General features: G+C 40.2%; 1 protein-coding gene across 1 annotated transcript in view; it reads right to left on the bottom strand.

Moving 5' to 3' along the window:
- Positions 1-15,304, bottom strand: part of HSD17B12 (hydroxysteroid 17-beta dehydrogenase 12) — a 168,169-nt gene that overhangs the window by 20,807 nt on the left and 132,058 nt on the right. The window contains exon 7 of the mRNA XM_081240077.1: positions 3,298-3,332. Coding sequence (XP_081096203.1) covers positions 3,298-3,332 — 35 coding nt within the window. The remainder of the gene's footprint in view (positions 1-3,297; positions 3,333-15,304) is intronic.

The raw sequence follows: 15,304 nt of genomic DNA, 5'->3' as shown, positions 1-15,304 counted from the left end.
AGGTCTTCCATGAAATAAGTCACTGATTTCTGCCTTCCTTGAGACCCTCTCATCACTGCTCCACACTGCAGGTGAGAGGGGGAAGATGGGGAGGCGTAAATGCTGCTGTTAAGCAATGGAACACAGGGTCGATCCTAATGTGGACTGCTTACTTGATACAGAGTGTGACTGCAGACAAGGGAGATTGTACGAAAAAGACTACATCCCAATTCTTCATATTTTCACTTCTTATCAGGGAGCAGATAAGTGTGCTCTTGGAGGGTCATTACTTTTTTTTTTTTAAGCTTAAACATAACACAGAAATTGGTACAGACAGTTCTCTAACAGATTCTCAAAAAGACTGAGAAACATATCGAAACAGGGTTCCATGTCAGAAAAGAATCCTGGATCACGGAGGTCAGATATATAATTAGAACCAGCAATCCAAATACATTATACAAATATTGCTTTGTGGAAGAAAGTTTGCAAACATTTCCCACATGAAAGAGAACTGCCTGCCCTAAAACACCATAACATGTCATAATTCCACCTTAAGCAATACAGTATGAAAGGGGCTATTTTTAGCTTTTCCATGGTTGTTATGGCAACCACCTCCTGGCTCCAGCTGTACAAAATGTTTATAATTCCAGGGAAGTGGAAAGAGCAAGTTTCCTCTATAACATAATTATGTACTTTTTACTTGTATGATAATAATACCTTAGTTTGATTATAGAGACTTGTTTAGTGATAGTCAGCTGGCCCTAGGCTATAGTTCTAGAGAGTTTGGAAAATCGCATACATCAGAAGTAGAATCAGTGAAAGGGGAAAAAACCCACAACAACAAAGAACCCTGCTGTTCCTCAATGGAGATACGAAACCTACGTATGGTAACCAACCATAGTTATGTCATTTGGTGATGGTGTAAAGGGCAGGTTATAAACAAATCACTTGTAATACGTAAGTAAGAATGCTTTCAGGTGATCTGTGAACTCAGAGTCTTTCTTTCTTCTTGGGCACACAGCTAATGACATTAGCTGTAGCCTGTGACTGAGTTCTAGACAATGGGATGAGGGCAGAAGTGAGGGACATCACTTTTAGGCCTGGCCCATGAAACCACCCATAAAATCATCCTTCCTCTCTCTTCCCTCATCTGCTGGCTAGATGCAGATGTTTCTGCAGAGAACCGCAAGGCCCAAGAGAAGAGTGGACCCCCCTCACCCCAGATGGAAGGAGCCTGAGATCCCTGGCTGACTGGGTAGAGTAGAGCCCCGATCACTGATCCACACTAGACTGTGACGTGAGGGGAAAATCAACCTTTAGAGTGTTAAGCCACTGAGATTCTGGGGTGGTCTGTTATAGCAGTTAGCCTGCCTTGACTAATATAACGAGTAACTCCTTTAACTCAAGCAGACATAGCTGTTCCTTCTCCTATCCAAAAGTACCGATTCATAAAACCCACTTACATTTCTGACTAGTTCTTAGCAGGTGCCACAATCACCCCTGTGACATCAGTTTCAATACCTAGCCTATGATGGCTTTCCACCAGATCATTTCGCAACCCCCGTGTAAAATCAATTTGATTTCTTAAAGGCAAGGATCCAATTCATCTTCTGTATGATAAACTTTACTCAGTGAATGCCTGTTGAAACAGATGGATCCTTTCCTTTGCATTCTTTGTCTTTATCTAAGGCTCCAGCTACAACTGTGATCGTGGCTGCTAGGTCTACAGAGAGGTGTGAGCACCTTGTGTCTGTATCATTTACTAACTAATTATGTAGCCTCATGGCACTCAGTTTCTTTGGATCTCACTTTTTATGTCAAATGAGGGGGGGTTAGTCTCAATTAATTTTAAAGTACTGAAATTCTCTGACTCTTTGAATCTAATTCTTCCTGGTCATAACCAATATCTCTTTTGATGTGATTTTTACCAACACACTTAAAAATTCCTTTTACAGTACCTCTGTGGTATATAAATTTCTTCTTTAATGGATGGAATGTACTAACCTGAACTAATACTGTGTCACTTGCAGATATCCAAACTAGAATTAAGTTGATGACCCAAAGTTCATCCCTCTTGAGTTCTATGCTGTCTGCCCTAATTCTCTGTAATATTCTAGGATTCTGGTCTAGTTTGGCCACCATCACTTCCATACCTGACCATCAGGGGCACACTCCCACTGTAGCCATCAATAAGTAGTTTAAAGGTTTTAAAGGAGAATTTTACTAAAATAAAGCAATTAAAATATACAAAACCACATGTAAAATGCATTACAAAGAAAGAGCCTTGCTACAAAGTAGCTGAGAAAAAAAATGGATTCCTAACTTCAGTGTCCTCATTTGTATGATGGTGGGAGGCTATCGAAGTTAAATGAGCAAACATATATCAAGTTCTCATCCAACACCTGGCACATAACATGGAATCAATAAACACGAGCTGTAAACCCTGCCTAAAGCTGACCATGGAGGTTTCTTCACAGAAGTAGGGTCCCTGGGTCTCCCCTTTGCAAAGCTGTGACTCCTTTGGATCTCTTCCAAACTCAAAGTTATTTTGCAGAGGAAGGATGACTGTGAAGCCCTAAATTTAGCAAATGACCAAGCAAGCCCAGCTCTTTGCAACAGGTTTTCTTGGAAAGCTTAGCCATCACTCAGGCTTCTCTAAGGGAGGAACAGAGCTTAATTACCATCTGACACTTCACACTATTTCCAATGTAAGGACTTAGCAACGCATTTCTCAATAAAAATGAAGACATCTAGCATATCCTAGTGGAACCCCATTCAAACTGGAACACAGCTGGGGCTAGAGGACACAGCCTCTTCCTCCAAGGGCAAGGGTGGGGGCTGACATCTTACAATCACTTTCTAACATGCCCATGTCCCTCATACATCCATTCTCCCAGTAAGAACAGAAAACACCAGAGGATGGATGGGGTCTCGCTGCATCAAAGCCCACTGATTTGGGCTCTGAGAGCATAAAGCTTTAGGAAGGCATTCCCCGGAATATCCTAGCAACTCCATCCGCCCCCCCAGAACAGCAGGCAATTGAGTGAGTGATGGTGACTCAAGCAGACTTTTTAATCCTGATGTAAAGGAACCACACAACCCTGGAGAGGGAAATAAAAAGGGAATCGAGTGGAAAAGGCCTCCACCACCAGATGACTCATGCTCCACCGTGTGACTCGCCTGGCACATTACTCTGTCACTAAGACATGGAGGAGAGGTTCATTAGTCACTTTAATGAATTTTTCAAAGTAAGGATTCTCCCTATAAATAACCATGAGCTCTGTTGCTCTAGTGTTTGTGTGTGAGCTTATGACTCACCTTTCTACCATGCCAGGCAGTACCAACCATGTCATCTGCAAAAGAGAAAAACAAAACATCAGTGAGGATGCAGGCTACACAGAGAGTGGAGAGAACTCACCCACACAAACAGGGAGGGAATCACGAAACCACTCGCCACTTCTACAGACAGCAGTTATTTGATATACTCTGTATAATTTGCCTGTGGCAAGTGTGCTAAAAAGGAATCAGATGAAATTACTGGAGATAATACTGTAAATACTTTCAGTGAACTTGGCTAAAATTAGTCTTGCCTGAAATGTAACAGTGACATGCAGATCTTCAAATAATTAAGGCTTTATGGTGAAATCTTTGTCTCCCAAAATACATTCTCAGAAAAGGACATATGTTATCACAAGAAATATCCTGCCTGCCAAACTTACTTAAGCTTTTTAATCTCAAGAGATCGAATAACCTTTTCCTATCAAAAAAGCCTTTAGAAGAATGCCATAAAGTGACATGTTGGCAAGTATTAGGTCTATCTTCACATTTATTTCTCTTGTTGCTCAAGCGAACTGTGAGTAAAACGCATCCTTAAAGAAAGTTGAAGTTATCTGTCATCTCAAATAACCAACAATGAAAAAAAGGACACCAGCATTTTAATTTTTTTATTTTTATTTTTGGCCGCACTGCAAGGCATGCAGGATCTTAGTTCCCAGACTAGGGATAGAACCCACACCCCCTGCAGTGGAAGCATGGAGTCTTAACCACTGGACCCCCAGAAAATTCCATGGACACCCACATTCTTAAGGGACTTCATAGTTGTTGACTAAATACATATACTATGACGAGAGAAAGTACTTCTAAACTCTGTTTTAAGATATTATTAACTAAGAAAAGTTAAGACATCCACTGGCTTAGTCAAGGCCACGTCATAGTTAAGTACTGAGGTTGGAGTATGAACTCTGGACTCCAGAATATCATCAGTTCTCTAAGAAACAAATCCTGTTTTGTTACAGAAAAGTTTGCATGCATGCCAACCATAGGAATTTTAAGCTTTCTATCTTGAATAATGTCTTAATTAAAACAGCATTCTGATGAGCAGAGAATTTTTTTCCTAGAAACATTTTGAAGAAAGAAAAAGTATCCAGACTTTACCACAGAATCTGCTTTGGAGTACTCCCAACCCAGATATCAACCTTGGGGCCATTGCATACACTTCTCGAGGAAGAACACGAATTCAAACTGACACTGTGTCATAAAAGGTAGACTAACACACCTCCAACTTCTAAACAAAGTGGTGTCTTCAAAGCCTAGGGGAATCATTTCAACAGAAGTATCTAGATTTGGTCAAATCTTCCAGATTAAAAAAGGAGAGACCCTAAGAAAGAGTTTGGCCTGAAGCGACCCTATCTCCCTCCTTACATATAAGTCTGCGCTTGCGTTTTTGGGGGGTTTTTTGTTTTTGCCTGTGCCACACTGCATGTGGGATCTTAGGTCCCGAACCAGGGATGGAACCTGTGCCCCCTGCAGTGGAAGCGCAAAGTCTTAAGCATTGGACTGCCAGGGAAGTCCCTCTATGCTTCTCATATTAAACTCATCTTCACAGAAGGATGGGGCAAAGAATGCCAACTGTCCCTCAACATTCATTCTTTCCTTAATATAACAATTGAATTTTCAGTTGGATAATATGCTGGCCATAAAAACTGTATTTTCTGCATTCTCTCTCACAGGGCATGTGGCCCTATAACTATGTTCTATCTGATAAGATGACAAGTAATACATGCTATTTCTTGGTCAGGCCCTTAAAGGAGGAAAAAAATACATGTCCTCCTCTGTGCCTGTTCCTCCTCTTGATGGCTAGAAAGTAGATGTGATGGAAGGAGCTAAAGCAGCCATCCTAGACCCCAAGGTGAAAGCCATGTGCTAATGGTGGCAGAGCAGTGAGATAAAAAGAGGCAGGATCTCTAATGATTGTGGAGCTCTTGTGCCAAACGTTGCTTACCCACCTACCCTTTTATCTGACAGAGAAATAAATTTCTATTTTATTTAAGCCATTACTAAACCTCTGCTACAGCAGCCAAACCAATATTCTAACTGACATAACTGACCTTGTGAGTTGTTAAAGACCAACCAGTGTTAACGTTTTATGACTTAAAAGAGAAACGATCCCCAAAGCAAACTCAATCAGAAATTATGCTGACAGCCCACATGGCTTCCATATGTTATAGTTTGTTAAAACACGACCCTATTTCTTCGCTCTTCTAGGTCTGCTTGACTCAAGTCAGAATGTGCCCGCTCACCCTCAGACCAAATGGTATGGAACTGGGCTTCCCTGGTGGCATCGTGGTTAAGAATCCACCTGCTAATTCAGGGTACACAGGTTCAAGTCCTGGTTCGGGAAGATCCCGCACGCCACGGAGCAACTAAACATGGGCGCCAAAACGACTGAGCCTGTGAGCCACAACTACTGAAGCCCGCGCACCTAGAGCCCGTGCTCTGCAACAAGAGAAGCCACCGCAATGAGAAGCCTGCGCACAGCAACAAAGACCCAATGCAGCCAAAAAAACAAAAAAAACAAAAAACAAACCCCCCAAAACTGTATGGAGCTAAGTCAAAGAAAAAGCTGAAAAAGCTGAGTTCAAAGTTTATCCTTTCAACGCAGTCAGCTCTTCTCTTTTCAGATTAAATAACAACTCTTCAAATCGGCTTACATGTTTCCTAAGATTTATGTTTTTATAGGAGTATAGGAATCACTCCACAGGGAGCAATAGCTGCTGAATGTTTAAGGCAATGTAGTATATAGTCAGACCAAAGAGCTAACCCTAGCCCTTCTACTTCCTAGCCATGTGACCTCGAGTTTGTTTCTTATCCTCCTCTGCAGTCCTTATGTATTAAATGAAGAAGGCATCTACATCACAGCTTATTATATTCTGAATTTCATATAAGGTGATGTACATAATGGACCTAGCACAGAGTGCACCACGGAGTAAGCCCCTCAAAGGAAATTATGTCCCTTATTGCCAGCGTGCACTCTTCTTTCAGGACACAGCACCACTAAGTATCAAGGCCTCCCTTAAGTATGTTGTGCCCAACACAGTTTAGAGCCGAAAACAGTGACACATTTTGAGGTCATCCAATTCAACTCAACACACAGAAATTTCTGGACAGTTCCAGCAATATTTTAAAGTGCCTCAACTGGGAGCTTCTTAGGGTAAAAGAATTGTTCTAAAATTAGAGTGCCATGATGATTGCAAGATTGTGTAAATTTACTAAAAACCATTCAACTGTACACTTAAAATGGATGAATTTTAGAGTATATAAACAATCCCTCGATAAAGTTTTTATCTCAATAAGCATATGGATAAGAATTAAAGAACTGGAATCACAAAATACATTTGATGTTACTTTATCAGACACAGGAAATAAAAGAGCTCTCAAAATGCTCTATGCATATCAACTCATGGCCTGGAGCAACGCGAAGTAATAAACAGGCATTCTTCCATTCAGTAGAGGACATGTTAGTTACTTGAATCAGGGTTGGGTGATGGGAGCTCACGACTGAGCAGGAGAACAGATACTTATATAAATAAATCATTACATGACAATGCTATGAGTGGGACAATAGGAGTAAGGACAGAGGGCACCAACGCTTAGCAGAGGGACTAGTTACGACTAGGGAAACAGGTAGAGCTTCACAGATTACGGTTCAGTTAAGTTCTGAAAGAATAAATAAGAGTTCACTAGGCAGAAAAAAATTCTAATCAAGGGAATAGAATGCAAAAATGCAAACAGCTGCAGGAAATTACAATATGCTATAGAATTAATGCATTTAAAAAAACTTTTTGTTGAATGGATGAAATATACAAAGAAGTAAAAATATGTGCATCCTATTATATACGTCATGCAATGTGCATATCATACTACGTCACGGACAGCTTCCCATGCTAGTATTACAAGCAGATGTACATCAGGCATGATAACAGTTGTGGAGGATTTTCTTTGTAAGGATAGATTATATGCATTCTTAGCCGTATCTGAAAACATTTTTTTATTTAGTACATGTCATCAGGGGACCATAATGTTCAGCTAATGTATTATAAAGAGGTCCCCAAGCATTTTGTGAAAAGGAGCTATTATGCAGTTCCCCGAAGTCCAGAGATCACTAGAAACAGGATGAGGAAGGAGAAGACTGATAATAAAAATGTTCTCACCTAGGGGTAGGCGTATGTGTGTGTGTGTGTGTGTATGTGTGTGTGTGTGTGTGTGCCTGTGCATGTGTATGCATATGCGCATGCACAAGCGCATTTGCAGTAAGGAAATGAGACTTGTTAAGTGCAAAGTAGATAAGTAGAGTTGAGAGGGGTAGCCACTAACTGTTCAGCTTTCCTACACAAAAGGAGAGAAGGGATGGGATTTGTGGACACTGATCAATCTGGAGAACTACCAGGGAAGTCTACAAGATCTGCTGATGGATTCCTTTATTCTGACCAGGGATCTCAGTACCATTTGAATATTTAATAAGCAGTCGTGCAGACTTTTAAAGTTCAACTCAGGTTTTTCCCCCAAGATGTACATTTACACATTACATATTATGTACACATAAATACAGTCCAATAAGAAATATCACCTTAAGCTGGGATATTAAGGGAATACAAATGCACACATTGCGAGCTATTTTTTCCTTACACTGTGTATGTCATATATTAAATGTCTCCTTTCTTAATGGCAAAGATTATACAGGAAATGATCAGAGACGAAATAAAACCCCGTAAGATATAATCTGTCTTACAAAATTATATCAACAGCATGCTAAACATTAAATCAGTCTTGATGGTCATCAATGTGTGGACATCTTCAAAATACAGTCTTTTTTCTCCCCATCTCACTGAGATATAATTGACATATAAATATATTGTGAAACGATTACCACAATAAGTTTAGTTAACATCAAAAATTTGGAACACCTCACAAATCTGCATGTCATCCTTGTACAGGGCCATGCTGATCTTCTCTGTATCATTCCAATTCTAGTATATGTGCTGCTGAAGCGAGCACTAAATATATTCTTTATATAGGTGAATTAAAACTCAAGAAGTTTTAATAACTTAAGGAAGAAGCAGTGTTTTCAGTGTTTTCAGTACCTGGCTATTAAAAGGCCAGAAATACTTGTTGGAATGCTCACTGACCAAATGATTCATCAGCAAAACCAGAAATCTATGGCTTCCCTGGTGGCGCAGTGGTTGAGAGTCCGCCTGCCGATACAGGGGACGCGGGTTTGTGCCCTGGTCCAGGAGGATCCTACATGCCGCAGAGCGTGGAGCGGATGGGCCCGTGAGCCATGGCCGCTGAGCCTGCGCGTCTGGAGCCTGTGCTCCGCAACGGGAAAGGCCACAGCAGTGAGAGGCCTGCGTACCACAAAAAAAAAAAAAAAACCAAAAAAAAACAAACCAGAAATCCACTCACGAAAAAGTTATATTCTTTTGCATTGTTCATTGGTTTCTCCTCTTAAATTCTGACTCTACATGATTTCTCCTTGCCATAATAAAATAGACCATCTCCTCGGATCTATCAAATATAACAACACTGAAAAGCCTAAGAGTTAACCTGAAATCTGCCGGCTTTTATAAAATTGATTAATGCCTTTATTTATACTTAAATTATCTTGCCTTCTACTCAGAATACACGTCATAATAAATTCAATGTCAAGCCTTCTTTATCTGGCTATGTGTATACAAGTAACTCAGTATTCTGTGTATAAGTAGAGAGGCTTCACTACGTTAACATCAAATTAAATTCTCTCTCTCTCTTTTTTTTTTTGCGGTACACGGGCCTCTCACTGCTGTGGCCTCTCCCGTTGTGGAGCACAGGCTCCAGACGCGCAGGCTCAGCGGCCATGGCTCATGGGCCTAGCCACTCCGTGGCATGTGGGATCTTCCCGGACCGGGACACGAACCCGTGTCCCCTGCATTGGCAGGCGGATTCTCAACCACTGCGCCACCAGGGAAGCCCCTAAATTCTCTTTAACATCAAGTTTTACAAAGGATATTTAAATTAAGCTATTAGTATTCTCATTTTACTTTATATGCATCGATTGGTATCTTGATATCTGGTTATTTATGCCATACACCAAGTGTTTCTGTGAAATCTCACTATCTATCTGAACTCCACCTCACAGCCTATAGGCTGTTTCTGGAGTTAACTCAATATGCTTATTTTAGGCCATCTGCAGGTGATAATTGCTGTACTAGGAAAATGTTTGTTCCTCTTAAGATACCGCTAAAATAAGGTTACCATACTTGTAAGTTCAGTGGTTGAGAATATTAGAAAACTAGTAGTAAGCATGACTTCTTTACTTGTTTTCTTCTATGTTGAGGCTGTTTCCACAAGTATACAGCAAACAATTTAAATTTAATTCTTTCCTAAAAAGTAGGTAAAAGTCCTGTAATAGTACCTCTACAACAATGGGAGCTTTAAATTCCTGCAGAAGAAAAAAAACAAATGTTTCCTCTCTATATATACTTTTTAGTGACGGTTTCATCAATCCTTACCACAAAAAAGTCCTAGATGTCTAAAATCAAAGGGAGAAAGGCCACTATATGTTATCGCATACCAAGGTATCACATCACGTTGTATGCAAGCTGGCCATAGAGTATACACATACACAAAGATAAATGAGTCTTCACCAACAATAGCTCAATTTACAATTCCTCTTGGGGACACCACATATTCTACTCAAGAGTGAAATATTTACTGGTATGTATTGCCACAACTACGTATATCCTGGCTGGGAAATAAATAAGAGGCTGATTTACTTCATACAAAATCAAAATCAGTATTATTAGATCATTCAGTTGAGATAACCTGACTCAAAAATGCATTGGCTTGATGAATTGGGAGACTGGGATTGACCTATATACACTAATATGTATAAAATGGATAACTAATAGGAACCTGCTGTATAAAAAAATAAATAAAAATTTTTAAAAAATGCATTGGCTGGCCTAGAAAATCCTTGAAGACATTATACTAAACTGTATCCGTCATAGTATTCTGGAATATTTCTCATATTTTTGGCAACTGCTTGCACTGCTTTTGTAATTCAAAGAGCACCCACAATCAGTGTCATTTCTAAAAGAAATTAACATGAATAAACTTTTTTTCTTTTCATTTCTCTGGCATCAGTAATCAAGAGTTTGTAGAAGGAACCTTATTTTATACTCAAAAGCCAATCCGAGTTTCCCACTTTTTAGTTTGGTATGAAAACTGATAACACAAGCAAGTTATGCAAATTATACAATTATTTCACAAGCAAATAATTTTCTACAAGCAAATTATGTTTTTTTAAGATTTATTTTTTCAAATATTATAGGTGTATAGTTGACCAAAACAATGTACGTATAATCTAAACGTTGATAGTTATTACAAAAAAAGTACAATTTTATGAGGAATACATTTTTTTTTAATATCATGTAACCTCTGGCGTTTGGTCATATTTTGGAGAGAACAGTATAGAGAAAACACTACTGTATAGTGCTCAGAAAGAAAACTAAAAACCCAAGTGAAAAGATTAAAATTCAAGATACTTTAGTAAAATAAGAAAACAAATATTGACACCTGTATCACCATTATATATAAATAGGAAGTGTAACAACTTGCTCTGGAATCTGTGCAAAGCCCCACGAATCCAGGCTATTAGTACAAATAATTAGGACACCACAAACAGCCACTTTGTCCACTTCTGCCCCGCCCTCTACCCCAGAGAAACCTGCTTGGAGTAAACAGGATCTGAATTCAAGCAACTGAAAAATGAACACACACAAATTAGAAGGAAACAGATGCAAATGCCTTAAGCAAATTTTCAACTGGAATCATTAGCAGTAAGTTTTAGAATCACAGTATAATAGCGAAAAGAATTACGTAAAGTAACAACGATGTTACACAATGCCTGTTCTGGAGAAATGAGGTGGTAACTCCACTGAAGTCGCACTAGAATGAAACAGCGCACATTTCCTTTGACAAACGGTATAATTTGAGCTCTGTGGTACCAAGAATACAACTTAATTAGAAATTCTTTGGATCTCACCTGTATGGCTAACAGAATACTTACTGCGCAGGGGGCGAAAAGCTTAATAAGACAAAGTTTTTAGAGTGCTTTGAGATCTCTGAGCATTGCTTGGTTTTCTTCTCTATTAATGTTTAGGTCTTTGTGGAAGTTATGAGCCCTCCTTGTCATTTCCCCTCACCCCATATTACTTAGGCTGAAATTCAGCCCCACGCCATAAAAAACTTTTCCTTTTATCATAAATTCTGGTTTGATTTTGTTAAAATCATTAACAAAAGAAAAAGAACTTTCCAGAACAGAGAACTGAATGCCAATTAATTATAATGAAACTAAAGCCATAATTTATAAACTCTAAACAAAAAGAACACACATACCGTCACATACTGTTTTTCTAAGTTTAGCATTTTATAATATGCTAAGAGTTTCTATTACTTACGTTTTCCCCAAATAAGCTGACTTCTCCAAAAGTGACAGATTTAGGTAGGAGAAAATAATTCCTAAAGTTCTCAAAGAGATTTTTACATTTTCACCCACTTATAAGGCATTTCTCCTATAAACTAGCTTTACTTAGAGCTGGAAAGGACCTTAGAACCAATCTCCAACTACTCCCTCATTTTTTAAGATGAAAACTATGGAAAGAGTGGTTATCATGTAGTTTGGCAAACCCATCATTTTGTGGTTGTGCCTGAAGCAGCCCATTCCTATGAGACTCTAAGGGCTAAATGTGCCCCCAAATTTGGAAATTTTAAGAGCTTAACGATAGCTGCTTTCAAGTGGATTAAAAGACTCTAGATATTAACTTGGAATGTCTTCGTTCTGAAAAGCCCTGGGTGGGGGCAGTGGTGAGGGTCATACTCTCCTTCCTACAGTTTATAAATTTCCGACTGTTGTTTACTTGAATTCTTGGGGCAGAGTCGGGGGGATAAATCCTTAGCATATTCCCTAAATTAAATACAACTAGACTGCTGAACAGAGACTGCTCTGATGGATTTCCAAATTAATACAGGGCTCCCCCTACTGGTACTAGGTCACATGCCAGAGGCAAATCCATGTAAGAAAAAGTAAGCAAGCGCTTCTCCTGTGCTTTTTCATCCATCTGTCCATTCATCCAAACATTTATTATTATTGTCTATCCCATGGGCAGGGCATAGCATTATGGCTAAGTGACGTACAATGAATACATAGTGGTATTATGAGAAAAAAACCCTGACTTTTCAAAAGCATGCAAAGGGCCTCATACTCCAAGTGATTTGATTTCAGATAATCATAGAGATGGAAGAGATTGATTTAGTCAAAGCCATTCAAATTCTTCAACTCAACCAAGCAAGCAATGATTCAGTTTGAGTAGACTGAATACTTGGAGTTACTAAACAGGGGAACAGGAACTCAAATGTCTAAAAGGTCCAAGTGGGTAACATAAATGAGTGCAGTAAGTCAGACTAGTGGGGACTGTGGTAATCTGGAGAGTGCAGGCCTAATTACTCAGCATGCTCAGCTGTTACTCAGCTCTAATCACTTGTTGCCATGCAGCAGTTCAGGTCTGTTACCCTAGTCTTAGATTTTTCCCAAGAGAAGCTAGAAATTTGGGTGTGAAATGTCCCAATATGAAAACACAGCTGGAGCCAACCAAAATATGTTGGTAGGTACGTCCGGCCCACAGACAATTGATTTGCAACCTCTGGCCTAGAATCAGAAGGGAACTCACCTTTTATCACTGGGGATAAAAAGTGAGTTGATTTGCAAAATACTTAGGAGGTTGAACTAACTGGCCTTGATTAGACGTGTGTGTGCACGCATGTGCCTGCGTGTGATGTCATGCGTCCCTTCTCCATGCTAAACATCTCTAGTTCTTTCATGCGTCCCTTCTCCATGCTAAACATCTCTAGTTCTTTCAACCACTCCTAATAAGACATGGTTTCAAGTTTCCACTTTGGCTGATTATCTGATGAAGGAAGAACTAAAGTCTGATCCCCTGCTTAATACTCCTCCTCCCCATTCCCAACTAAAACAAACAAAACTCAGTGGTACTTCACTCTAAGTGGAAATTGTTAATAAATTTTTCCTTGGGTCACACCTCCACCCACCTCCTTCTCTGCTCTAAGAAAGGTAATAAGGAAGGTTGGGACATCCCCTCTATTTGTCAGAATGATGGTCTGGAAATCTCCTAAGGGATCCAGGTGTAGGAAGGGCCACTCCCTATCGTCCGCTGTATTCACCAAGCCCAGTTGCAGCTTCAGGGCCCAGTACCTTCAGAAGACTTAGGTAAACTGTGGGAAGTGCAGGTAATATGGTTTGGGCCATGTTCATTTGAAAAGGAGTGTAGAGTCTATGGGGTCTTGAGGTCCTAAAACTATCATTAAAGGGATCAAAGAAAGTCAGGCCTAGAGAAGGAAGGTAACGCCGAATGTGGCAGATGTTAAAACAAGTGATCTCAAAACAGTAACAAACAATGCAAAGAAGATCTGCTTCAGAACCTGTCTTTGGATTGATGCTCAGTGTGCTACCTGTTTGAAAGTGGACTTGTATATACCTGTCTCTGGAGTTGTGGCACGTTCCCCATTTTCCATGATTTCTCTAATAATAACCAATAGCAATACAACAATTTCATTTGCAAACTCTCCATATTCTGAGATGGAAACCGCTTCCCATAAAACTGGAACTACTGTAGAAGGGTGTAGCTCAGTAACTGGAGGGTTAATTATCTCTAAACTCCGGGCTTCCCTGGTGGTGCAGTGGTTGAGAGTCTGCCTGCCAATGCAGGGGACACGGGTTCGAGCCCTGGTCTGGGAGGATCCTACATGCCGCGGAGCAACTAGGCCCGTGAGCCAAAACTACTGAGCCTGTGCGTCTGGAGCTTGTGCTCCGTAACAAGAGAGGCCGCGACAGTGAGAGGCCCGCGCACCGCGATGAAGAGTGGCCCCCACACGCCACAACTAGAGAAAGCCCACGCACAGAAACAAAGACCCAACAAAGCCAAAAATAAATAAATAAATAAATAAATTAAAAAAAATTATCTCTAAACTCCATTATTTCTGGTCTGAAGGTCATTGTTCCTGAGGCGAAATAAGCCTTACCTTAGATTTTAGTCACAGAATATCTGAAATCACAAGGAAAAAAGCCCTGGCCAGGAGGACTTTTCTTCCAGTGGAAGGCTGATCTACCTGCCCTATCAGTCACCTATGTAGAATTTCCACACCACTGCTCTCCTCACCTTGGCACGTTCTTGCTCTGCAGGGAATAAGAACAAGACTAAATTTAACCCTGAAGGTATTAAGAGCAAAACTGTAAAGCAAGCAACAAGGCTTCTAAATACCCCTTGGGTTACCTCAACTAACCTGGTAAAGGGAAAGCCCAGTTAAGCAAGTCACTGAGAGAGAAGAAAGGAATAATCCTAAATTATTGCATAAGATGAAAAGTGAAATAATCAGATGGAAATGGGGAGACAAAGGCCTGGGAGAGCTAATCTGGACTCTTTAATTGAACATCAGGGGTCTACAGTCACAACTATTCTTGTTAATATTTCTTCCTCAATATTCTGGGGACCACTCATCGCCACTTCATCTGCTGATGACCTGTAATTCCCTCGGTCAGGATATTTCACTTCTGTTATTCCTCTATTGGAATGGGGGACTGATACGATTTTTATTATCTGACCTGTTGATACAGGATGGGAACACATGGACCAAGCACTAATCCTGGACCTGAAGGAAGGTCAAGCCAGGTCATTCAATACTCATGAGGCAGCACAGGCTTCCAACCAGACGCTGGGCCCTACCCAGGACATATCTCCAAATTAGGGGCACAAACCCAAGGTCACAAGGGCAAGCTGACTTTTCCAATCTTTCCTGGCACACTTCTCAGATGGTCAGCCCCTATCATGTGGTTTGGTGAGGAGATAAAACTTGGACCAATATTGATGGTGAGAAGAGGTTGTTCTCTTTCTCATATAAACCTTTTTCGATACATTTATTAAGGCATTAGGCT

The sequence above is a fragment of the Mesoplodon bidens genome (assembly GCF_964165515.1).
Source record: "Mesoplodon bidens genome assembly, chromosome: 7".
Lineage (NCBI taxonomy): Eukaryota > Metazoa > Chordata > Mammalia > Artiodactyla > Ziphiidae > Mesoplodon > Mesoplodon bidens.
Note: the sequence above shows the minus strand (reverse complement) of the source record. Positions and strands in the feature narration are given on the sequence as shown.